Below are 25350 nucleotides of genomic sequence, written 5' to 3'. Positions count from 1 at the left end.
TACATTAGAATTATTAGTTAAATTACGAAAAGTAAAAAACAGGTTTCATAAATTATGTTATTATATTCAAATGCAATCATGCCTTAAAATAATAATGAACTCCCGATTTGAGGTATATTGTGATATAGCAATAACTTTGATATAGCAACAACTATTTCAGATAAATGTATAAGCATATGAAACTAATTAAAAACAAATCAAAAATAGAAATTAAATTTATATTGGAATTGACATTTTGGACATCTGCAGAAACTACCAAGTTAAAAAAATTAAAACATCGGTACATTTTGCACTACATACATTAATGAGAATAAAATTTAGATTTTTTTAAAGTTCATTTTAAATACATATCTTCTATTTATATAGGTGATACATAGTTATTAAAGTCAATTTTTAAACCTATTTTGTTCCCTTAAATACATAAATAACAGATCTTATATTTTTATTTGAAGAAAAAAAAAGCCAAGAGTAACTTACTTTAAAGATAGGTAGTAATGCTTGACTTAAATATCCTTATCAGTTGTAATCAAATAATTGTCCAGTATGTGCTCTATTAATATGGGCATAACATTCATTTCCAGTGGCCCATACTTGAGCAGTTTCAGAGGGGCACAACCAGCAAAAATGACCACTGCAATTTCTACATGTCATATGATTACAGCCTTCAGATTTTTCAATAGCTGTTTTACATCTGGGACACCTCTTGCAATTTGCTGTTTGAGCCCACACCTTTTAATAATGAGACAAATTAGCAACAATGTTAAACAATTTCTTAAGAATATTATTTCTTAAACAAACAAAATATACTCAAAATAGAATAAATATTATTTTAACCCAAGAAAACTTAAATTGGTGTTCATTTGACTATTGCAAATATAAAATTTATTTTTATATTAAGTCTATTTATGATAAACAAATTAGCATAGGCCAGGGGTGGCGAACCTTTATACACCAACGTGCCATTTTTTCCAAAAAATTGTTTAATGAGGTCATAGACGTGCCGTCAAACAATTTTGCCTTCGTGATTATTGGGAAAATAATAATACTAAATACTATCAACTCAAAACTCTTTAATTACATTGAAAAAAAAATTATTTTGCAATGTCTCAGTTATATGCGTAATTCAACTTAAAGTAACATCAGTGTGACTTCTGTTGTTGCATATTAGATGACAAATAACTTATATTACGTTGTAAGATGTTAGTTTAAGCAGGACTGTTTATTTTTTTGTTAGTTATTTATTGTTAACTTGTTTTTTATGGTTATTAATTGCTTTTTTAGCATTAATTGTTAATTTTTTTCCTTAATAATTGTTTTATTTTGCGTGTTTTTTGTGAATTTTAATTTAATTGTTACATATGCTTCATAGTGTAATAGCATTTGAGTAATAACAACTCATAGTGTAATAACAAATGTGATCGGTGGCGTGCCCAAAATATTGTGTCGGGTGCCATAAATGGCACGCGTGCCATAGGTTCACCATCCCTGGCATAGGCTAATTAATAATTTAATCTTAAGAATAATTAAAATTTAAAAACATAAGGCTTGCCACATGTAGAATGATGCATCTGGATCTTGATTTAGACCATGTCACAGAAGCTATGCTCATATTCAAGCTGGTCGCAAAACATTTAGTTAAAGAAACTCAATTCAACATTTCTTTTTGTCCAAAAACGTTAAAGAGTTCTTTTTGGGACTACAAAACAGCAACTACTCTTTCAGATCTCCTACAAAAATGTTTCCATTTTTTTCTCTCCATTATTACCATATACAAATACGCATATGATACATACTCAATTATAAAGAGCCAATGTCAAACAACCACTAAAAAGTATTATTAAATAATACAGGGGTGCTACTCGCAAAATATCAAATTGTCTCACCAGAAATTGTATTTCGTCTCAGTTAAAATCTCTTTTCGGCTCAGTTTGTCTCAGCTAAAATTATTTTTTGACTCAGTTTATCTCAGCTAAAATGACTATTAATCAGTTTGATAACAATATAAAGATAATTTTCAGGATCCATTAAACCATTAATAGCATACTAAGCGTACTACAATTATACATACATTCACTATTGCTAGGATTTTAAAAAACCTGCATATGATTGATCATAAGAGTCCACAAAATTGTTTTGTTGACTCTGTTGTTTTCATATATATTGCATTTATCATTTATGCCAATGAATAGTATCTATTCCAGAATTTTACAAAGTAAATTTTAACTTTCTTATTTTTTAAAATATAATGGTGTAACCTTTCTAAAAAGAAATATCTATTTAGTTTTTTGGTAATTCAAAAGGGAAAATACCCATTTTATTTTGAGCTCAAATTTCATCTCAAAATATATAACTATTCAGTTACAATGGAAGGTCTACAGATTTCAATAATTAAAAGAGAAATTCAGTAATTAAATAATGAGAGTTAAAAAAAATGTAAATAACACAAAAAAACCCCACTCTTTGACAGAATTCAGGAGGTGCAGTGAAATTTTGAAATATTTTAGGTAGGAATTTTTCAAGAAAATTTTAGGGAGCACTTATTAGCCAAAAATTAGCATATATACATTTTTATATCAAAACAGAAATATATAAAAACTATTATAAACAATTTAAAAAGACACATATAGATATACTTTTCTTTCTAAAATGACTTGCATCCTTTATTAAGTATAAAAGTAAACCTTTTAGTTAATTGGCATTGACTAGTAGATTGTACTTTCTTGCATTCACAAGATCAGTTAGCTGACTATGTTCTTTCAGTTTATATAGCTAAATATACAATCATAAAATGTAATTATGAATGCACTTAGTAATTGTTTAAATGCAACAACTGTAGAAAAATATATCACATCTTTACAGTAACTAATTCAAGAGAAAACATAATTCTACTTCTTTCTAGAATCGTGATACTGGATTTTAAAATAGCGTGAATATGAATTGCGATATTGGGTTTTAAAATCGTGTGAATATGAATCGCGATATTGGATTTTAAAATCGCGTGAATGTGAATCGCGATTTTGGATTTAAAATCGCGTGAATATGAATCGCGATATTGGATTTCAAAATCGCGTGAATATGAATCACGATATTGGATTTTAAAATCGCGTGAATATGAATTGTGGGGTCGGATTTTAAAATCGCGTGAATGTGAATCGCGATTTTGGATTATAAAATCACGTGAATATGAATCGCGCTGCTGGATTTTAAAAGCACAAATCACGATATTGGATTTTAAAATCGCGTGAATATGGATCACTATTTTGAATTCTAAAATCGCGTGAATATGAATCGTGCGGTTGGATTTTAAAATCGAGTGAATATGAATCACGATTTTGAATTTTAAAATCACGTGAATAAGAATCGCGCTGTTGGATTTTAAAAACGCGAAAATACAAATAGCGATATTGAATTTTTAAATCGCGCAAATAAGAATCACGATGCATAATTTTTAGGTCACGTGAATACGAATCACAATGAGTAATTTTTAAATAGCGTACAAATACGAAAAACTAGATCTGATATTACAACTGCGTGATAACGAATCGCAATATTGGATTTAAAAATGCTTGAATACGAATCGCGACGCTGGATTTTAAACTCGCGAGAATACAGATCGCGATATTGAATTTTTAAATTGAGTGAATAGGAATTGCTAGTACGATTTTTAAATAGCGTAAAAAAAATCGCAAGTTTTAAATCAGTTAAATACGAAAATCGATGATTGATATTCAAATCGTCTGATTAAAAATCGCGATTTTAGCATATTCCAGCGCAGTTCCTAATATTTAAAATTCCGAAAATCAGCCAAACAAAAAAAAATCAAATATCGGCGGTCGAAACGAAACGCTTAGACTCCTTTCCACTCTACAGCGGAAGTCGCGGTAATCCGACTATCGTTCCGGCGGCTTGGGTTTCTCTAATTGAACTCCCTAGAAAATTTTAGTTTCTGGAACAAGGTCGGAAATTTTAGAAATTGGGAGAAAAAAGCGAATTTCCGCTTTATCGCGGAAGTCTTTCATCCCTGAATAATTATGTGCACTGTACAATTTCCTAAGAAAAAAAGCAAGATAATAACCAATAGTATAAGGGAAGAATACCCTCCTTTCTTACAAGATCACGGGCATGCGATACTGATTGCTACTCACTGCTGTACATAACCCAATTGTAGATACGAAACGCATATTCTATATGCATTCCAATAGCTGATTTGCCAAACGGAATTTCTGACATTTAAATGACGTATTTAGGAGGTGTGAACGGCAAAATGCTCTCCAATGACTCACGGCGATGCGGATTAATATTTGAAACTGAATTCAGGTTTGTCAAATTTTGGACGTTTTGTCTCAGAATGGCGCAGCTTCAGCAAAAACTGAGCTGAATGTCGCAAAATGGCGCAGTTATGCCGTTTTGTCTCAGTTTGTCGCAAATGACGCAGGCGTAGCATCCCTGAATAATAGCTAAAAACAAATAATTTTAAAAAAAATTAATTTGTTGTTGTTAGGGCCACTTAAATAAGGTAAAGGGCTTTACGGAACAAAAATGTTTTACTTAAAAACTATAAGCAAATTAGGGATCAATTTTAAAAATAAATACCTGATCTATTAAAATATATTTTTACTCAAAAAAAAAAAAAAAAAATCCAAAACCATATTCTTTAAATAGAGTAATGCCATTTCTAATGAACCAGTTATCAAATTTACTTAAAAAAAGTATCAAAATTGCAAATAAAATGAAGTAAAAAATTTGTACATTGTAATTCAAAAATATACATAAATAAAATTGATAAAAGTAATGCATAGTTATAAATCCCTTTTAAATGAAATTACACATAATAAAAGTAAACAATAAGTTTTAGAAGTATTAGTTTTTGCATAAACTTTTATATTGGCATGATTATCATTAAATTTGTCCCACCATATGAAATAACTAATAATACGAGTAAAATAAAAATAATTAAACATTATTCCATTTAAATCAGCACAAAAAGAATTTTTATAAGGTATGTCTTAGTGTCAGATTTCATAATTTAATTACCAGTAATAACTGAACATATTTTAGTTTTTGAAATTACTGTCCCACTACACACCAGATAGCATTTAAAGAATACGTAGAGCAGCATATTTACATCTAAATTTGGTGTAGGTTAATGGTTTCGTTTGAAAGGGTTCACAAGTTATACTTTTGTCATATAATTAAACACTTAAAACTTAATTTTGTAGTTAAAATTTATTATTTAATGACCATTATTCAATTCAAGTATTACCTTATAAGAATAATCAGCATCTTTTTTAGTTCCTTCATACATTTGACAAGTAAAACCACTATGTTCAATACAATGGCACCTGTAAAAGAAAACATTACAGTACAAAACCCGTTATCCGGAAATTAGAAAACCGGAACGAAATTCGATAAATTTTCCCGCCATTTTTTAAAAAAAAATGCTTTTTTCCTCATAAGATTTCAGGACTTTTCGTTCTTTTTTGAAAGATGCTTACCTTACCATCATTTTGGAAATAATCATTAGTGTATTACTTCATCATTTTTTCTTCTTTTTAAGATTATTTCCAAATTTTTTTTTTTAGTTGGGTTTAACAATAAAAAAACGGCTTTTTGTAGCGATTCAGAAAATTGGAAAAATCAGTTATCGGGAATAGCGATGGTCCCGATCTTTCCGGAAAATCGGTTCCCTACTGTATTTCAAAATACACAAACAACTCACTCAGCACTTTGTTGTAAATGGATGCATTACATCTTTTTGTAGTTGAAACATAGTATCAATATTAAAAAGCAGTGGTATAACTAGTTGATTTTTACAGTATTTTGTTCCAGAATTTTTTTAAGCCACATACTACATTTTTCGAAGATAGATAGATTAGATATACACTGGTGTGTATAAATTAAGGATGAAGATGGTACCTGATACCAGAAGGTTTCTTGAGTAGTCCTGCCCACCTGCCTGTTTCACTGATATGTTAAGTGTTTAGGTTCTTCTTAAATTTTGCACACTAGTGTATATGTTCATAATATAAAAAATAGAAGTTTTAAAAACTTGATTTCTCAGGAACTATTTGAACCATTTTGCCATTTCAAATTACATTTATTAAAATGAAGTAAAAAACTGTATGCCTTACAATTAAAAAAATTTTTCGACTAATTTTAATTGAAATAATAAATATTTACTAAAAGTTATTTTTTGCACGGAATTATCTTCGCCTACATGAATTATAAAATCGTGAGCAAAATTTTTTCAATTGGCTTAAAAATTTCTCAAGATATGGTAAAGTATGCAAAAAGTAAACTTAACATTAAGGGGTCTAAATTTTGGACCAGAAAATTGGTGAGATAATTGTAAACTTAAGATCAATTGTATTTAAATCAATTTTTTCTTCCATAGAATGTAAAAACAATATAAAGTTTATGTTAAGTAATTATTTTTTTTCAAAAATTTGGACTCAGACACCGATTTCTGGGTATGCAGATCATTCACTTTACCTGGTTTTTACAATATTTTAGAAATTACAAGCAATAAAAAGAAGAAAACATATCTATAAAAGGAAACATGCATGAATGAAAACTACATACAGTAGAACTCTAAGAATTTGAAATAATTTTAATTTATAACATATTACTTTAATAATTAGAAATGCATATTATTTATGTTTAATCAATACATTTTGCTGCTCTTTAATTTGCAATAGTTAGTTAACATTTAAATATAACTACCTAAAAAGTGCTTGGAATACTGTAAGCAACTATTCATCCGTATTTTAAAATTGATCTAAAATGATTGGAGTCCTAGAATATTTTCAAAATGCAAATAAGCAAAAGATCTAAGTTTGCTCATGCAGTTTTGCGCAAAAGAAATTATAATAAAAAAGCGATGCAGTAAAAAAATGGAATTTCTTTATAACAAATTATTTGTTTATATAATTTTTTTAAAATTTTTTTCATGCATACAAATCTTAATAAAATAAAAATTTAATACAAACGTGTTTCATTTTTAATTGCATAAAGAGTAATAAATAGAACATAACTACTGCAAATTATCTCTTTAAAGAGCTTAGCAAAAAAAAATGTTGAGGGTTATTTTTATTAACTTATAAAAATCTGCCCTAAAATTTATAAAAACATCAAGCAGGTATTAACAGATCATCATTCTTCAAAGTAAACGACCTTGTTATAACATTTGCTAGAATAAAGAAATATTTAATAGTTTAGATTGGATTATGCAACGCTCTTAAATATTGAAATTTAAAAGTTTTTAAAATTCAACTCAACATATCAATCTTTTCTTAGACTAAGGTCTTAAATTATTTGTATAAAAAAAAAGAAAATATAGCAAGTTATGTGAAACATCTTGAGTTTGCACTAGAGCTGAAAAACTCAGTCTAATGTTGTAAACATTTAAAAATAAAAAACTATATCTTTTCTGTAGAATTTACATTGAGATGCAAAACCCATCATTAGATGCATATGTATTTAAAATTGTCACCCATTATTGCTTAGAATTAGCGTAATGGTATAAAAAGTGCTTCATACTAGAATACTGATTTAGACAAGATAGACAAATAAACATAGAAAGATATTAAATTTGACAGATAAAAATTCAAGCTTATAGACATTATATTTACTTAATGCAAATATCATTTTGGCACAATCCGCAGTGTGTTTTGTCACCTAGTATTTCAGATTTATAAAAGAACATTGAGCAGTCTGGAGTAGGGCAAAGTACAACTTCTAAAACATGTCGCTCTAAGTAATTAGCAATAGATTTTTTAATTAAGCTTTTCATTCTTTCAGGATTATTTCGCAGCATTTTCCAAATGTCCTTCAAAACTAATTCTTTTTCGCAACCCTAAAGGAAAAAAGAGAAAAATTTTAAAAAAAATGCAATTGCATTTTTAAAAAAAATAGCAATTCATATAAGAAATTTGGAAGTAGCTTAGTTGCATCTTACAAACGTATTTAAGGAGAGATTTTGTCCAGCAATACATAAATGAGAAAAAAATTCCACCAAATAAAGAAATGAAATAATTTATTGTTATAAGTCTTTTTTAGATTCTTTGTTCATAACATATCTCCTCAACATAACATCAAAAATGATATGAGCAATCAACAAGAAAAAATCACTATAACTAATTTTTTAAAACTAAAGATAAGATTTTACTATATTGCAAGTCTAATTAGTTTGATTTATTAAGTTGAAAAAATTTGAGAAAAGAAGTAAAATATATATTTTTATTTTTATCATGCTTAAAATAATATAACAGTAAAAATATCAATGCTGAAAAAATCTTGTCAAAATTTTTACCTTAAAGGTGCTGCATATGCTTGGTAAAAACATTTTTTGTCAATGCATAATATAGCTTTCCCAACGGCTAATTTATCAATACCAGAAATTTGACTCTGGTATCTGCACAATTTTTTTGCTTTTTTTTAAAAAAGCTCTGATTAAAATATTACATCTAGTTTTATTTAAACATGTTAATTATGTTCTTGATACATAATCCTTTATTAGGGAAATAGAAGTGAAACTGACTTGTTTCAAATAAAAATAAATTTTGTGATAACAGCCTTTTCAAAATAGTAACTGATGGCAATCAAAATTTCGATCATTAATACAAAAGGCAGCTTTTAAACATTGATGTAAAAATGTATATTTTTTTTGTCTCATGCACTTATGTATTTGTGATTGCACCATTGACTTTCTTGTGCTGTTGCTACTCAGTCTAGATCAGACACAATGGGGTCCTTTAGCCTAGCCCCACATGGGTGTGATCTGAACAAGTATGCCTCAAACAACAATCTACAAGCCAATATTAGGTTGTCTATATTTTGTAGAATGGCTTTCAATAATGGACAAATATTATTTTCTATGTAGGACCCTTATAGACTTAAAATGTTGGGTAAACATTAGGATGTCTAGATTTTTCAATATTGGTCCTAGAATGACTTTCAATAATGGACCAATTTTATTTTCTATGGTAGGTCCTTTTTAGATTTATAACGCTTGGTAAACATTGGGATGTCTAGATTTTTTTTATATTGGTCCTAAATAGAAATGAATTTTGTTAAAATATTGAAAGTCATTCGAGGACCAATATTAAAAAATCTAGACATCCCTTGGTGTATGTTCTTATGGGACCCTTACTAGCCAATTTTGGGCCCAACTGCAGGGATGAGAGTAGTCAGAAAGTAAAAAAGAGGAAATCCAAGAATATATATATATAAATATATATATATATATATATATATATATATATATATATATATATATATATATATATATATATATATATATATATACAGTACAGAACCCGTTATCCGGAAATCAGAAAACCGGAAAACCAAAAAACCGGAACGAAATTTAATAAATTTTCCAGCCATTTTTTAAAAAAAAATGTTTTTTTCCTCAAAAGATTTTAGGATTTTTCTTTCTTTTTTGAAAGATGTTTACCTTACCGTCATTTTGGAAATAATCATTAGTGTATTACTTCATCGTTTTTTCTTCTTTTTAAGATTATTTCCAAATATTTTTTTTTTAAGTTGGGTTTAACAATAAAAAAAACAGCTTTTTGTAGCGATTCAGAAAACCGGAAAAATCAGTTATCCGGAATAGCGATGGTCCCGATCGTTCCGGATAATCGGTTCCCTACTGTATATATATACAGTAAGGAACCGATTATCCGGAAAGATCGGGACCATCACTATTCCGGATAACTGATTTTTCCGGTTTTCTGAATCGATACAAAAGCCGTTTTTTTATTGTTAAACCCAACAAAACAAAACGAAATTAGTTGGAAATAATCTTAAAAAGAAGAAAAAACGATGAAGTAATACACTAATGATTATTTCCAAAATGATGGTAAGGTAAACATCTTTCAAAAAAGAAGAAAAATCCTAAAACCTTATGAGGAAAAAAAATTTTTTTTTAAAAATGGCGGGAAAATTTATCGAATTTCGTTCCGGTTTTTTGGTTTTCCGGTTTTCTGATTTCCGGAAAACGGGTTCTGTACTGTATATATATATAAATCGCACTTTTTTTGTCTAATTTTTGTTTAAACTTGTAATCCATGTGATTATAAATCCCGATATGAGGCTTTTAAATCACGTGCATATAAAACTCTATACATAGAATTTAAAAAATGCGAAAATACAAATCATGATGCGTAATTTTTAGATCAAGATGCATAATTTTAAAATCGCGCGATATTAGAAGCGCAAAAACGAATCACGACATTGGATTTTAAGCTCGGGTAGCTACATAGGGTTTTAAAAGCTCGTAAATACAAATCGCGAAATTGGTTTTTTAAATCTCGTAAATAAGAATCGCAATGTTCAATATTTAAATGGCCTGAATAAGAATCGCAACGTTCAACTTTTAAATCAGGTAAATACGAAAATCGATGTTTGATAATAAAATCGCGATTTTAAAAATGCAAAAATACAAAACACGATATTAGATTTTTAAATCTCCTAAATACGAGTCATAATGTACGATATTTAAAAAGCGTAAATAAGAATTGCAATGCGCAACTTTTAAATCAGGTAAATACAAAAATCGATTATTGATATTAAAATCGCGTGAATAAAAATCGAGATAATTGCAGAGTCGGGACTTGGGATTTCTAAAAGGATTGTTTGAATTGTTTTTTGTTTACACAATAAATAAAAATATACAAGATTAATTGAATGAGCAAATAAATATTTTCACCACAAATCCACCTCTATTTTTTTTCGCTTTTTTTGTTTGCTTTCTTTCCAGAATACAAGAAGCAGCGACGTCTAAATTACGAAAATACGAGCTATCCGGCCGACGGATAAAAAATACGGAAAATCTTATTTTCTATGCGTGAAATCGGAGAAAATAGCTAATATAAGTAAACATGCGGAAGGATTAGCAGCTAGGACGTAGTTTGAATTTTCTGTTTTTCTTTGAAAATCGTAAATAAATATAATAATTTGACTTCAACGACTGAATTTTTTTTAAAAAAAACGGGATATTTATAAATAAATAAATAAAAAAAACGAAACTTTTAGAGAATCTGAGTTTTTGATAAAAAGGCTGAAATTCGAGAAAATCTCATCCCTGTATAAAGGTCAACCAGTTTTATCCCTAGGAAATGATTTTTAGAGAAACTTCAGAGGAAGGAATGAGGACTTCAATAATTTCGCTCCGCGGAAAATTAAATTCCTCATAAAATATTTTAACTTGTGCAAAAAAAAAAATTTCGGCGGAAATTAGCGGGAAAAATGGAAAAATCTGAGAAAAAGCGGAAATCCGCGAATCCGCGGAAGAATCTCATCCCTGCAACTGGGGCCAATGTAAAACTGTTGCTAGGGAAAATTGGTAACTGAATTCAGTAGGTAATACAATAATAGGTAATATAATACAGTAATAATATATAGTAGAATAATTTGGTGATATAATTTTGCTTAATTTTCTGTATTGTTGTAAAGCAGTAAAACATAGAAAAGTAGTTTTATAATGTCATTCTTCATATTATTTACTTAGCAATACAGAAATGATAAATAAAATTATATCACTGAATTATTCTTTCATTCAAATCTTCCTCTTGCTTATTCCAAAAATGAAAACCGATCAACATCAAAAATGATACAAAATAATATTGTAGTAAATACTAGATAATATTATTTTGTATAGAATCTATTGTTATGTAATGCAAAGAAATAAGATTTTTCTAATATTCAAAAGTTGGGCAAAATTATGTTAGATTTTCTGATGTTATCAAATATTATTTGGGTAGAGCTTACCTCTGTTGAACATTTTATAGGAAAATCTTCATTATTTTCCATAAATTGTTGTATACAAGGTTCACTGTGATATAGATGACCACAATGTTCAAGCCTGTAAGTTAAATTGATAGCAGGACAAAGACAGACAGGACAAATTTCTTGGTAAAGTATTGCTTCTGAATTCACTGAATCTAGATTTTCTAACAAATTTTGAATGCAGTTTGAAGCCTGTTGGAAAATAAAAAATACATAAATTTATTTGAAACATTTATATAACATTTTTTTCAACTCATATATTAAGATTATCCAAAAGTGAATTTTTTAAACTGGTTAAGGTCTAAAATTAATTTTAAACTATACAGGTTAAAGTTTTTGGTAAATAGTAAAATTATTTTGCAAGAAAAAAAATATATAAGATAAAATCAATAGTTTTATTCTGGCACAGGGGTGAATTCTGTATCATGATCTGTGGCAGAATAATCGCGGTAACTTCTGGGCAATGACCCGCGAGAAACTAAAAAGAACATCACAGAAAGAGACCAACTCGAAAGGTATAACTCGTAGCCACTCCCTGGCAAACATCTACATGTTTGTTTGTCTTTTTTAATTTACAAGTTTAAATAAAAGCTTTTTGGCACCTTTAGCGATTGTAGTTGGCACGACAGATCCCGATACGGAAATATCCTCCTTCCAGAAATCGAAATATTAAAAAATAAAAATTAATGCAATATTTGGCACACTGACAAATGAACTAAATTTGAGAAAGTTTCTCTTGTACAAAATATATATTCAACAAAATTATAACAGAAAAATTTGCCTTTACTATTGAAAAGTATGCGGGGTAAATAATACTGAATTTTATAAGTAAGGTTGTCAGATCGTTAGGTAAATAGATTTTAATTGTAAATTTAGTTTGTAAAAATTTGCATTTTTACTTGAAGAAACCAATTTTTCACTTTTCTAAAAATTTTCTATGGGTTTAATAAACAACTAACAAAAACTTAATAGGCATTTTCACTGTGTCTATTTTTTTTTTTTTTTTTGCCAAAAAGTTCGATTTCTGGATGCTTATACTATATACTTCAAAGAATTCCACATCTATATCTCTCACAAAAAACAATCCCTGGGAACTGGAAATCAGTGCATGATCCCAATTCTCTTATCCACAAACAAAATACAGAAAATATAACATAGTTAAAATTTAGATGGGATACATGTAAGCGAGCCTGATGTTCTTTACAACTTATGTCAAAATTAACCATGTGCTTTTTTTTAGAAAATACTGAATCAATTTTCAACTACCTATATGTTTTTTTTTAAAAAATCAGTCAATCAAGGTTGTTTAAGTCGGTCAATTATTTTTTTAAATTTTAAATTTATAAGATAAATTTTGAAAACTGGTTTATTTAAACAATATTTTTGAAAAGAAAAGGATTTGATTAAAAAAAATTAATAAAGCTTTTGAATATTTCCTCAGTATTCTCTGAGAAGAAATATGTCGAAGTTAGAGGCATTCTGACTGCATCTTGCTTGATTAATCAAAGTGACTATATTGCACATGTCAGTTTTTAATATTTTCCATTTCATCTGTTAAAAAGTTCTATTGTGCAGGTACCTCTCAATTTGGATTTATTCAGATCTAATGACAATGACTTCCTTAAACGTTTTGACATAAATAAAAATCATATTTTCTTTAATTAAACTGCAGCTTTCAGGGAAGATTTCGGTCTGTGATTCTGATCTGTGGCAGAATAATCGCCAAGTCTTGGAAACTTCCGGGCAATGGCCTGCAAGAAACTAAAAAAAAACATCACAGAAAGGGACCAACTCGAAAGGTATAACTCGTAACCACCACCCCCGGGGAAACGTCCACATGTTTTTTTAAAAAAAATTGGAAGTTTAAAATCTATTTGGCATCTCGGCTATTGTAGTTGGCGAGACAGATCACGATACAGAAATATCCCCGGTTTTCATTTAGCCTATCAAATAGATTTTCCAAAACATGTCACTCACCTGTTTGCTAAGTTTAAATACCTTTTATTATTGACTGCTGAAAAATACATTTTATAGTTAAGAAATTTTTTTTTTGATCTTAGTGCTGAAAAATTACAAGATTAGTTATGTTCAAAAGAATTATTTTATAAAACAACCTTTTAAATGAGTTTTTAATTAATTAACCATGCTATTGATTTTGCTATTTCAATTTTACTTTCCACTTATACCAGCACTGATTCCTGGCCTATTTATAAAATAAAAGATTAAGCAAAATAATAACTTACCTCTTCGACACTTGTCTGATCACCATAAACATATAGTTTGGCAGTTCTGAGATCAAGGTAAGCTTGGTGCAGTTTACACTCTTCAATAAATTTCTTTAAGTCAATACCATACTTTTGGACAAGAGCTTTCAAAAGAAAATTTTTTGTTTTCTCGCTAGATAGTTCAATGATGTCATTCACATCATTTTCAATATCTTTGAGATATTGTATAAGGCGCTTTTTGGCATTTTCACAGTTAACTTCAGCTCCATATAATCGCAACACTTTTCTTTGTCGATTCATAATGATATATAAATTTTCACTTGCTTCAAGACCTTTTAACCAAACATGTCCCCCATGGCAGAACATTTTATCAAGATCTTTTATATCATTTTCATTTAATATCACACCATTCAGCAAACAATTGATTGTTTCATGAACTAAATTTAACACAGCAACATTAGTTGCAGATACATCAATAAAATAAGTTTCTTCACTCCCTTTGCCAACATTTATCTCAAAATCAGCCTTTGCGTTACCTTGACTTAAATCATTCTTTAATTCAGAGAGAGTTGAATTCAGTTGAGATTGTAATGCTTGATAAATATAATTGTTGCAGATAATTCTAAGATTGAATGCTAGTGTGGTAATACTTAGCTTGTCTTCCAAAAATTTGATTTTAACTAAATCAGCAACAGAATCTAACCCCTCATAAGTATTTGTTTTAATATATAATTCTTGAATTATGTCTGAAGGTTTTGGCTTAGAGAGTACAATTTCCGTTGAACTCATATCTAAAGCATTTTTGCAAATATTTGAAATACTAGATTTTATTGCCTTAAGTCTTTTGTCAGATGTTTCAAATGGTGCGATACGCATCAATTCAATATGCGTAATTTCAGCAGCAGGTAACAATATTTTCAACTCGTCTTTAAGTTTTTCTTGGCATATTTCAGGTGACAGACCTGAAATGCACAGTTGATTTTTTTTCCTTTCACTCATTTCCATAAATATTTCCATCCCCAGGAAATATAAGTGTCTTAAGGAAAGTCTACGAACACTGGAGAAGTTAGTGTTTTCGCCAAAATCTACATTAGCATTTCCATTACAGTGTCTTCGAATCCAAGCAATATGCAAAGAATATGGAAATCTATTATACTGTTTAGCTGCAGATGTGAAAATTCCTGCAGAATGCACATTCGCCACAGTTAAGGGTTGTATAAGAATTTCACCAACTTTAACATATTTAGCCATTGCACCTTTAGCCAATTCAACCTCAAGTATCACAGACTTGTCATCCTTCACTAATTCATATGAATGGGTTTGACACTCATTTATAATCTCTTCACTCTTTGTTTTCAAGATTTTTTTGAGGGCTTCATAAGCAGCATCAATACAAGTAGGAAAAGCATAGATAGAGACAGAGCCTTTTTCTACGGATGGTTCAATTGAAATCAGATCAATGCCTGTTTTTTGTTTAATTTGTTCAATGACAAGTTTTAGTTTTTCATCATCTTCACCAAGAAAGATATCATTCATTACTTCTTCACCCACAGGCTCAATTGTTCGCTTCGTTAAAGTATAATCAAAAAGCTCGTTATCAGAAAAATATGACGATCCATCCTGCAAACTTTTCATTACAAAATCACTAGGAATACTAGTGACATTAATCAAGTAATTTTTATCAGATAATAGTACATGATCAAAAATTAAAAACTGAGGTACGTTATCCTTCTGACAAATTATAGATTGAGTGGGTAGATATGCCACTGACTTAGAGCTAAGCACTCTGAAACCACAATCTAAACGACCACTAAAGACACAAAGATTATCTCGAAAGCAATCATATATTATTTCACGGACGATCATTGGCCAGTTTTCATTATTTGAGAAGTTCTCACTAATTTTTATTTCTAAACTCGAAAATATAATTTCACGCATTTCCTCAACCCTTTGATGTACTCTTTTTAAAAAATTATCATCAATGTAATGTGTTTTGCACCATTCTAAATCAAACTTGTTTCTTAAGCAGGTTTTATAAATATGCAGGTTGGTTAAAGTGTCACTTTGATGTTGAACTAGTTCCATTTGCTTAGCATCAATTATACGTTGATATTTTGGATTATCTGTACTTTTAAACAATTTACCCTTTTCAGTTAAAAAAGACACAAGGACAACTGTTTCTAATGCCAAACCAGATTCTATTCCCAAAAGTATTAGTTTTGAATACTTAGCCTCAAAAGGAAGTTTAATTAATTTTTCTCCAATGAGTGAAACTTTATTATCCACAATAGCACCATATTTTTCTAAGTTTCTAATTGTTTCTGCTACCACACCTTCAGGTAGAAATTCAATAAACTCTTTCAGCACGACATCTGGCTTATACTTGAGAATTTTTACTAAAGAATTAAGAGGATTTCTAAGCAAAAGCTCAGGATAGTCTTGAGAAGGCATATCATTAATGAAGTTATGTTTGCTGTAAATTCGATAACACATGCCAGGGCCATAAACTCCACCTAAAGTTTTACGCAGTTTTGATTTGACAGAAGAAATAAATACTGTGGCTAAAACATCGACTTTTTTGTTATCATCCAAGTGGTAGTCCGTAACAGTACCACAATCCACAATGAAGTGCACAGACGGAAGACTTATCATTTCAGCAGAACCAACTGATATAAAAACAAACTGAAATTTAGAATTTTTCTCACGTATTTCATCACTGCAAATAGCATAATAGTTTTCCTCCACCAAAATAATTTTAACGCTATTGTACTGATAAACTGCACATTGTTTCTTGAGCAATTGATTGACAGTTTTTGCATCTCTTAATGATGGTACAAAGGCAAGTATGTTACCCCAACTTTTTGTGATGTGGATGGACAATATTGTTCGCACTATTTCGTTCAAAATATCGTTTTCAGGGACCAAAGCATTGTTTTTCCATATGGTATTCACTGGATACGTAAGATTAGGGGGTACTATTGTTGAGATTTCAAACATGGAGAAATATTTTTTGTAGGGTGTCAAATTCACAACTGGATCAATTATTAAAACAAGCTTCGAATTCTTATTCTCTTTTAAGATATCTCTTAAATTTGATAGCAAAATGTCAGTAACTACTGATCTAGAAAGAGGGAGATTCAAAACAACACAAGTTGTTTTTTTGGCTGCATAATCTATTTTAAGAGAATAATTTAAAAGTTCCGATTCTGTCATGACATAAGTTTTATGCTTTTGTTCTTTGCTTCCCATTGCCGAATGAAGAGAATATTTCAGATATTGCTTTTGGGTCTCACCACTTACACAAGACACAATAAAACAACTTGGATAATGTTTTAGAGATATTAATGGCACTAAGATATTAAAAAAATAAGCGTTGCTTGAATGCAAAAATAAAATGCGCTTGTGATTTAAACTTTGGACTACTTCATCGCGATATGCATAAGCTGGAAAAAAGTTTTCAAACAATTTACTCTCATTTTGAACAGTGGATTTGATTGCATCCCACGTTTTAACTATATCCTCATAATTTTGACACGATGTATAAGATATTTGATTCTTTGCATGGGTTATTATATCTATAAATTGATTCTGTTGTGAATCAAAATTTTCAATACGTTTCGTTAAAATATTTTTGATCTTAGTGTTCTCACTCTCAGAAATTGATCTTAAATCTTCTTTTTTTGATGAAACTTTATTGATAGCTTCTTCAGAAATTTTTTCTAATTCTTTTCTACAACAACTAATAAAATCCAAGGAATTCAAATTTAGTTCATCATCTTCGGTAGTTAAATGTGTGATATCATTTGGATAAATTTCATAGTTTGAAGATAAAGGATTGTTAGAAGATTCTCTTCTATTTGTAGAACTTTTTTCTGAATCATAATCTATTCTTTTACCTAAATATTGCTGTTTAACATTTTGATCACTCGATCTAACTTGATTATCAGTAATAAATGGGCGAGAATTCCTGTTTTGAATTTCTTGATGAACAATATCAAATTTTTCTGATGTTAATGAGACTTGTGAAAAGTTTGTTGGTGGTTGCCTTTTATAAAATAATTCCTTTCTTTTTGCCTCATTATCTATTTCAGAATATTGCTGTTTCATCTTAATATGGGTAGGAATATCTTGATCAAAAGAATTCCTGTTTTGAATTTCTTGATGAAGAATATCAAATTTGTCGTTTCTTAATGAGGCTTGTGAAAAGCGAGTTGGTGGTTTCCTTTCAGAAAATAATCCCTTTCTTTTTGCCTCATTATCTATTTCTATTTTAGAAAATTGCTGTTTCATCTTAATATCTTGAGGATCGAAATGCAATTGATGAGGACTATTTTTTTCATTTCTTTGAACAGCTGTAGCAAGTTTTACAGTTGCTGATGGAAGTTCAGGAGAGATTGAAGCTGGTTTCCTTTCATAACTTTGACAATTAACTTGTTGTAAATATTCAGAACTTAGATGGTAAGTTTTTGGTGTTTTGCAAGGATCTGGAATATGATTTTTTGAAGAACTACTGCCAAGCTGACGAGTGGTCTTTGCGTCAGAAGATTCAAACAAACTAGTACTTCTTTTAGTATGCTTTTCCTTATTGACTGGTCTTTCAGAAAACGACCAACTAAAAAGTGAGTTCTTCGAATCAGAATCTGAACCAGAATCAGATCCAAAGTATGTATTTCCTTCATTTTCAGAATGAAATCTAATGCTTTGAGAATTAGTAGAGTTTTCATCCTTTTGGATGTAACAGGAATTAAATCGGGGTGGTGATTGACTAAGTTCATCAGCTGAGTCATTCAAATCATAATTATTTCTATTGGTCATACTCATAGAAAATGGTATAGTTAATTTCTCAGGACTTTCAGAAAGTTGAAATTTTTCCTTATTCATATACAAGCTATCTGGAATTGGGTCAAATTTGCGAATAGGAGCTTCAGCTTCAGATGAAGAGAGTCTAGAGAGCACAGATGTCCTTGAATCAATTTTTTCTGATTTAGCAATGCTTGATTTGGAATTAGACTTTAGAAACTTACCTTTCTTACCAAACTTCGTTTTATTTTTTGATTTCCTAGCAGTTTGTTTTATGATTGTGCAAGGATTTTTCTTTGAAGCGTCACAACCCAAGTGAGACTCTGGGTTCATAGTGTGATCGGTAGGCTCTGAGTTACAAGATCTGACATCATTTTTCATAGCTTTAGTATCTTCAACATCTTCCCAATCAGAATCGGAACTCGTGAATGATTCTTCTGAGTCCATTTTTTCATTAAAATTATTCTTTTAATTTACGGAAGAATTTCCTCTATCATTTTATGAAATATTTAAAATTTTCTTTCAGAAGAAAAAGTCCTTCTTTAATCAATTACTTCATAATTAAACCTGAAAAAAATAGCAAATTTAAAACCTGTGATAGTCACAATATTATCAATTACACATAATAAGTTGCAATGAAAATTTCAATACTGTGGAATACCTATTTCAAAACAATGAGGACTCTTTTATGGGCAATTCGATGGTACAAAGGACAACATAACAAACAAATATATATATATATATAATAACAGCTAAATAGAATTAAGATATCTAAAAAAGAAACCTAAAAATAATTACCATACTTTATTTCTAGATTAGCCCTTCTTAACAGATGAGAATATTCAATAATTTCTTTTACATAATAAAAAATTACTTCGCGTATATATTATCATTAGTTAGTTAGAAAAGTAATCCTTATTCATAAAATGAATCGATAATGCACAGTAAAATGTCTTTATGAAACCAAAATATCATTCAATTTAATAAACATTTTGAGATTTTAATGCATCTTCACACTGTCTTAGGATTACTTCTTATAGTGTCAACCCCAACAAAGAAGTCTGGATGTTATGGATCACATGACATGAAAGAAATAATAACTATATGCTGCATGTGAAAAAAGTGAAGTCTTTTGAAAATGAATCTGTAAAAGCTCCATGTAGATTTTGTAAATAATTTAATTTCTAAAGTATTTTTTTTAAATAAAAATTCTAATGGATACATCATTATACAAAGAGAGTATTAAAATCAACTGCAAATAAAATTTTGACGGATTAAAATGGAAATTGAACTAATTTAGGATATTATGGTCACAAAAGATAGACTCTGCACAAAAGTATAACATACACTATACAGTATACTCTCGATATCTCGAACTTCTATATCTCGAGAACCTTGTTATGTCAGAAAAATATTCTATCCCTTGGCATTACATATCCAATTAATATTAATTTGAATTCCTATGTTAAAGAGTTTCTTCTTAAAACTTTGTTAAGTCAAATAGTTTTTCAAAATTGAAAATAAATTTTTCCCGAAAAATCAAAATGCAAGTTCATTGTAAATCTATTAATATTTTCTATTTAATGCAAAATTAATTTTGTCTTTTAAAAATTATCAGTGCTGTATTTAGATTTATAGCAAACTATCATTACATACATGATTATTAGTAGTTATTCCTATGTTTCATGACTCTACTTTTTAAGTAGGTATACTATTAGTAGGTATACTATTATTAAGTATACCTACTAAGGGGCCGTTCAAAAAGTACGTACATCCCGAAGGGGGGGGGAGGGGATTTGCTATTATGTACGGTTTTGTACGATGGGGAGGGGGGGATGTATTATACAAAGTACGTACTTTATAAACATACACCAAATTTAAATTTGACTTTATCCTACACCCTCCTTAAGTAAATATTTAATTTTATTTAAAACATAATTATTTTAATTTTTATGAAAAAGGGGGGTAGACTAATAAAATGTACATACTCTAAGGGGGGGGAGTAAGACCTTATGTACGGTAATGTACGAAGGGGGGAGGGGTTTAAAATTTCTCCATTTTTGTGTACGTACTTTTTGAACGGCCCCTAAGTAGGTACTTAGTAGGTATTAAGTAGGTATACTATTAGTAGGTATACTATTATTAAGTATACCTACTAAGTAGGTACTTAGTAGGTATTAAGTAGGTATACTATTAAGTAGGTATACTATTTTAGAATACATTTTCCCCCTTTTTAGAACATATTTAGCTCTGAACGTGTTATCTCGAAAACTCGTTATCACAAAATATTTTTAGTGTCCCTTCCACTTTGAGATATCAAGAATAAACTGAATATTAACAAATTTCTTAATTTTCAAGCAATTTATAATTGGAATAAAAAAAAGTTTATAATTTTGATATAGTTTGTATTAGTAACATCAGTCATAAAAATTCTAACAACGGTCACAAGATTTTTTTTCCTCTATTCAAAAGTTATTTTTTTTAAATAAATTTTAAAAAGCTAATCTCTTAAGTTTTTATCGAAGGAGAATTTCAAAATAAGAATATTACATTTCACTCCACACTCTTTCTATGTAATATTCACAGTCATATTTTTATTCTGAATAAAACATTTTTAATTTGTATACTTTTTTCTCATATGCATATTAATATTAAGGTATTGAAAAACCTTCCATATAATTTTTTAAAAAAATTATAAAATATTTACCAACGAAAAAAAATAGCAAAAATAAGAAAACCTATCAAAGTGTAATATCAGTCATTATGGATTAGCCCTAAGAAAAATATATGCTAAAATAGCTATTTACAAGAATAAAATATGTCTCCAAATATATTTTTAATGACACATTAATGGGTCATGAATTTAACAGATAAAAAGAAGTTATTTGAAAAGTTTTCATAAGAGCAATAATTTTTTTTTTTTTTTTAATGTTAAAGAAAATAACATAAATAAAAAAATATATATATATATATACAGTACACTCCCGATTATCCGGGTTAATCACCGGGACAGGTTGCACGGACAATGGAAAAACATGGATAATCCGATAACTCCTTTTGATTGAAGAAAAAATCCATATCAGTACAAAAAATATAAAAATTACTGACATTTGCATGCTGTATAACATCAAACTAGGAATTTTCCTTTTAACATTTGATGCTTAAAAAAATGTGTAATGCGCCATATATTGACGCATATTTTACGAACCGCAGTAATGTCACCGTAATTAAATCCTCCCATATAATCTAATAAAGTTTCCACAGATGGTAGAGCAGAAGAATGAGAAATTGTATTTACCTCATTTACTACATCTTCTGCATCAGTTACTACCATCACAATGAATATACTCTTCTGGTCCTCGATTTCCTTAGGGTCGGCGGTCTGATGGACCTTGTCGGAAAATTTGGAGGATAAGCCACAACAACAACAACAAGTAACAATGTCTTCATCTGTCAAATACTGGAAGCCAGGCTCACACTTTGAAACCAATCTTCTAAATTTTCTTCATCAAGAATTTCGAAAACCTTAAATTTATTTTGCTAGTTCAAGAATACTGTTGCTATATTCTTCTTGAATATCTGAAGAAGATTGTTCATCAAGTGGTACGATCTCTCTCCACGTTCGTGATAACGTGCAATTTTACCTTTAACCATGCTGCTGATATTCCATATATTGCAATCCAATAACGAATATTGCTTTCCAAAAATTTTGTAGTGTTATAACTTCATGAATCAAATTTTTTTAATCTTGAAAATGTTTCTCTTTATATTTTTTTGCGACTCCAGAATGAGCACGAATAATCCGAAAAGCGGATAATCCGCGCACGGATAATCGAGAGTGTACTGTATATATATATATATATAAAATTTTAAATATATATACTATTATTATTATTTTTCATTTTAGTGTAAATGTAAGCGTATGTTCTTAATATTTAGACCTTGCTTAATATTGGCCCACCAAGTCTACCCTTTCACAAAAGCAAATGCACCCTCCTTACCCTTTTTGTAAAAATGTCATCTTTTGTTTATTCCGAAAAAATGCTCTTCTTTTATTTTAAAAAAGAGATTACCATAACTACTGCAAATTATTTTTAAGCTAAGTTAGAATAAAATATAATTATTTCTCATATTTATTTATATATTTTTAATTTCGTTTTGAAGAGCACTTTATCTAGACACAATTATCGAAATTAGAGCCCTTCAAAACTGAAGGTGTCCTTGTTTTTTTAAAAAGCATCCAGCCTTTTTTTTAATTTTAGGGAGACCGCTGCATAAAATTTATATAAAAATCCTTTAGCTCAAATTTGGAAATATTTTATTAATAACATTTATGCGATCTAAAATTCTTTAATTTAACAAAAAAAAAAAAAAAAAAAAAAAAAAAGAGAGAGAGAGAAAATTAATAAATAGACTAGATATGTCGGTCATTAATCGATACATTTCAATAAATTAATTATTGTTTAAAAAATCATGATTCAAATTTAGAGTTTGCTGAAACTCAGTTTTTTTTTAAAATTCCTACCTCTTTTCAGTTTTTTAAACCTTTAATTTTTTAATTTAAAAAAACATTCAATACATTTAAAAACTTTTATCTATAAATTAGACAATGAGTTCCTACAAATAAAACATTAAAAATGGTCTCACCATTTGCTTCAACATATATCATTTCTACTCCTAAATAATTAGTGGTGTATTATCACCAGTCTTTATTTTTGGTGGTTAAGGAAAAAGTAATTAGTTGATAAATTAATTTTAATATTTCCATACAACACTAATTTTAAAATAACACTAAATAAATAAAAATTTAAAAAAAAGTGCAAATAGTTGTATATTGTTAAAATTTATCAGTAAAATTCCTCAGTCAATTAACAAACCTTATTAATAATTAACATCTTGAAAATTATACTTGACTAAAACTTTAATTAAAATTTAGTTGAAAAATAATTTACCTGCATAATAGTTTGATTTCCTTTTATAAAAGATATATGTTACCTTCAATCAAATTAATATTATCCTCATTATAATGAGTTCTGACAGATAAATTTAGTCAGTTAACTTCAATTAATATTATCTTCATTATAACCAGTTTTGATAATTAGATTTTGCTTATCTATTAGAATGCATTTAGAACAAACATTTAAAATCGCAAGCATTTATTTATTTTTTATTTTATTTATTTTTTATAGTATTTATTTTTTGGGGCACCAGCAGATGACAAATCATGTTAAAATTTAAATTAAAAAAATTATTTTAATAATTTATTTTTCAAAATCAGCAACCATGTATGCAAAATTTAAATCTACTTACCAATCATTTTAGTCTAAAGTGCAATGATTTGTTAGCTAAATATACTGTGAACTAACTTTAAATTACACAAACACTAAAGAAAATATCAGATGTCACACTATGTGAACCAAATATGAGTTTCACTTTCATTTTGGATAGCCATTTTGATCGGAAGTTTGAGCAAGATAAGCATGAATAGTGACATAAAAATTGGCAATTTTAAAATTCTTAAAAGCCAAAAAATAAAAAAAGAATGGAGTGAAACAATGTTTGATGAAATTTTAAAAATTCACTAGTAAGTTAATATTTTAACTTACTAATAATTACCGAAAAAATATTTAAAAAATACTATGAATCTGTTATCATGGATGTTAAATGCAGCATTCCTAATCTAATAAAAAAACATTATTATTAAAAAGAAAAAATGACTTTTGTACCTAAAAATGCAGCAACTCTTACGTAATCACTCAAATAAACTGCACAGTGGTTCCTTCTCATCGAAGAACTCAAAAAGGTAAGAAATACAAATTAATGATTTTAAGATATAACATAAATAAAATTAATTAAAAGCGTGCTTTGTTATTTGAATGTATTAATAGCTTCGATAAAAAAAAATGATAACAAACATTAAATTTGAGGGGTCCCAATTTGAGAATAGTTATGTGATAACCAATAATAAACTTTTTGACTTACAGAAAACATATAAAATTACTTAGATATATATTTTAATAATTCGTAATATTAAAACCACATATAATAAAAATAAAAGACCAAGAACAGAAAACCAGTAAACAAGCTAATATATAATAAAATGTAATATTTAATAAAACTGCAGTACAAAAATTTTTTCATTGGGAATATTGAAACAAAATATTGTTAGATAAAAATTAAGATGCAAGATAAGAATTAAACAATACTCACATTATTTAAATTATTAATTAATTATTTATAAATCTAGACCAAGTACAACAAATTTAGTTATAAATTTTTACTTTTCAACAACGAGTAGAATTTTACTTATCAAATATCGTATTTAAGTTTCGGTTTCATCTTTTTATCTTCGCCTCAGTTCAATGTTCAATGTAGTTATAATAATAATAAATTTTAAAATAATAATAAATTTTAATTTCAGTTCAAAATTGATCTTTCTTTGTGATAGATTTTAATAAAATATTAAGAAAATTACAAAAAAAAATTACAAAATTCGTCGAAGCATCAGACTCATTTCAGTTGATCCATATCT

The 25350-nt window shown here is 28.5% G+C and overlaps 1 protein-coding gene across 2 annotated transcripts; it reads right to left on the bottom strand.

Annotated features, from left to right (window-relative positions):
- Positions 1-477: 477 nt before the first annotated feature.
- LOC107442858 (uncharacterized) lies at positions 478-25197 on the bottom strand. 2 transcript variants are annotated; one of them, XM_043047379.3, is made up of 6 exons: positions 25029-25197; positions 14037-19385; positions 11776-11985; positions 7632-7855; positions 5264-5342; positions 478-729 (listed from the first exon to the last, which is right to left on the bottom strand). In XM_043047379.3, exons 2-6 carry the CDS (start codon positions 19263-19265, stop codon positions 517-519), a joined length of 5955 nt encoding a protein of 1984 aa, XP_042903313.1. In that variant the 5' UTR covers positions 19266-19385; positions 25029-25197; the 3' UTR covers positions 478-516. The 2 variants fall into 2 exon arrangements, with proteins under 2 accessions (XP_042903313.1, XP_087017276.1); XM_087161150.1 differs by lacking the exon at positions 25029-25197 and adding an exon at positions 24545-24769.
- Positions 25198-25350: the final 153 nt, after the last annotated feature.

The sequence above is a fragment of the Parasteatoda tepidariorum genome, chromosome 4 (assembly GCF_982258835.1).
Source record: "Parasteatoda tepidariorum strain Cologne lab strain chromosome 4, Ptep-v5.0, whole genome shotgun sequence".
Taxonomy (NCBI): Eukaryota; Metazoa; Arthropoda; class Arachnida; order Araneae; family Theridiidae; genus Parasteatoda; species Parasteatoda tepidariorum.
This window is presented reverse-complemented; position numbering and strand designations above follow the sequence as displayed.

What these genes read in the sequence shown, in the direction of transcription:
- LOC107442858 (XM_043047379.3), bottom strand. Translation starts at nt 19,265, where the DNA reads ATGGACTCAGAAGAATCATTCACGAGTTCCGATTCTGATTGGGAAGAT. An exon ending in CAAAATGATATTTGCATTAA is followed by an intron (nt 5,343 to 7,631) that starts GTAAATATAATG and finishes TTTCTTTTACAG; the next exon opens with GTGCCATTGTATTGAACATA. An exon ending in ATGCTGATTATTCTTATAAG is followed by an intron (nt 730 to 5,263) that starts GTAATACTTGAA and finishes CATTATTAAAAG; the next exon opens with GTGTGGGCTCAAACAGCAAA.